At 43.5% G+C, this 2,080-nt stretch overlaps 1 protein-coding gene across 1 annotated transcript; it reads right to left on the bottom strand.

Annotated features, from left to right (window-relative positions):
• Positions 1-6: 6 nt before the first annotated feature.
• Positions 7-1,083, bottom strand: LOC111648448 (junction-mediating and -regulatory protein-like). Its single transcript, XM_087170212.1, has 2 exons — positions 937-1,083; positions 7-279 (listed from the first exon to the last, which is right to left on the bottom strand). Exons 1-2 carry the CDS (start codon positions 1,079-1,081, stop codon positions 101-103), a joined length of 324 nt encoding a protein of 107 aa, XP_087026338.1. The 5' UTR covers positions 1,082-1,083; the 3' UTR covers positions 7-100.
• Positions 1,084-2,080: the final 997 nt, after the last annotated feature.

Below are 2,080 nucleotides of genomic sequence, written 5' to 3'. Positions count from 1 at the left end.
GCTGCACAGACTCTGCATCTGAGAGGACGGGACATAGGACAACTGTCTGCGAGTGTGTTTACTTTCTGTTCATATGTGTTTTGTATGCTGTTGAGTGTCACTACCGCACCTCATCCCGAAGTGTGTGTTTCCTCTGCTCCAGACAGATCTCCCTGGCTCTCTGGAGCTGTAGGGTTTCCTTGGCAACAGAGTAGCGCAGCCTCTCCATGCGCTCCACCGCTGCTGTCCATGAAGATTTACCAAACTTACGCTGGTCCACCTTCATACGCTCATACACCCCTACACACACACACACATGCGCGCACGCACACACACCACACACAGAATGTTAAACGTGACATATTCTCACGTGCGAGTGAGTCACGAACACAAACTACTTTCTCCTCTGGTACAGTGAGTGGGCATGTCGGCCTTTAATTCATTTAATGTGATGCCTTAAGTCTCACAGGAGTAAAGGTCTATTACCACAATGTAGAGAGAGACATCTGTTGGCCACATTTGCACATTACAACTTCCTTCTCTCTGGTCTGCACTTGAAGTCACTCATTTATGTGATTTTTGATCTAATAAGTGTCAGATAACAAATGGACAAATCAGTGTTGGAGAAGAACTGGGATAAGCAAGGGCACATTGTGGAGTAACCCTGCTCAGAGAGAATGTGCTGGCAAAGCTGTTTGATCAATAGGTTGTCCTTGTTTCCTCCTGTCCCTGTCAAAGCGCGGCTGTCTACACTGCCTCATTAATACTAAATCACATTACCCCCTGGCGCTCCAAACCACACACAGGTCAATAGCAGGCCAATGCTACCACTATGTGTGTGTGTGTGTGTGTGTGTGTGTGTGTGTGTGTGTGTGTGTGTGTGTGTAATTATTCAAAGTCATTCCTTTGCTGCTTTATTGACTTGACATTGGCAGTGACACTGATGGCCTATTGTACCTTTCTGGGCTCTGGCAGTGATCTCAAAGTATTTTACAGTAAACTCTTGGATGTTGAGGACCGCCTCCTGAGCTTTCTTCTGCCAGTCAGAGTCCTCCTTTTTTAGACCTTCGATCCGCCTTGGGCCCAAGTAGTCATTCTCCATGGAAATCTGTTGAGGGAGGATTAACATATTTTTGTCAGACCAATGACAGTCCTCAGTGAGGGAGTATGATGAGACAAAATATTTATCCTGCAAAGTATAAAGTCTGAATGCATTTTTCATACATTTTATAAAATACTACTTAAAATATGTATGGCCTTGAATTCACTATATGGTTCACTGATACTAAAAATGGAGCTGGAGAACATGGGATTCAAATAGTTTCATATGAGGTGATTCAAAAGATAAAGCATGGCAGCAGACAATGCAGTCTTACTAATACCAGGAAGTTATAGGCACATTCATTAAAGTCCACATCAAAAAGATAACACTGCTTTGTTCTCATTTGTGATTCAGAGCCGCAGGAACCCCAAATGTGTGACACATTACTGCCACTTAGTGGCAAGAGTGAATGGACTTATCAAAAAAAGGGGAGAAAAAACACAGTGATAGAAATGTTTCCCTTAATAATACTTAGGTGGAGGTAGACATGACAATGAATCTCCTCTCATGTGTAGGGCTGTCCCAAACGATTATTTTTTAAACGATTAATCTAGCGATTATTTTTTCAATTATTCGACTAATCTAACGATTATTTTTTTATTAACCTAACAGTAATTTTATTGCAATTATTTTCCAGATAGTCATTTAATATAACAATTTGCCCCGTCCAACATCTTGACTCGCTGCACCAGGGTGTTTCCTCTTTATGTGCTCGTGCATGGCTGTCGTGCTAGAGAGATATGCCAGATGCACTTTGCAGAGTCTGCAGACTACCGCACTGTTGGTGTCAAGATTAAAGTATTCCCAAACTTTGGTGGACCGCGTGCGAGCCTTTTTTGCCACGTGTTGCTCCACACGCTCCGTCGTACTGCTGGTAGACGCCGCCGTGTTGTTCAAATAGATTACACAGCCGCAAATCATTCACTTAGTCAATGACTTCAATTACGTCACCGCGTTGTCCCAGTCCGTGCGCTGCGCTTGTATCCGGGTAAACCAAAG

The sequence above is a fragment of the Seriola lalandi genome, unplaced genomic scaffold (genome assembly GCF_002814215.2).
Source record: "Seriola lalandi dorsalis isolate HSWRI2012SDOR001 ecotype SW California unplaced genomic scaffold, Sedor1 jcf7180002039680, whole genome shotgun sequence".
NCBI lineage: Eukaryota > Metazoa > Chordata > Actinopteri > Carangiformes > Carangidae > Seriola > Seriola lalandi.
The sequence above is the reverse complement of the archived record's forward strand: the minus strand, read 5'-3'. Positions and strand labels throughout refer to the sequence as shown.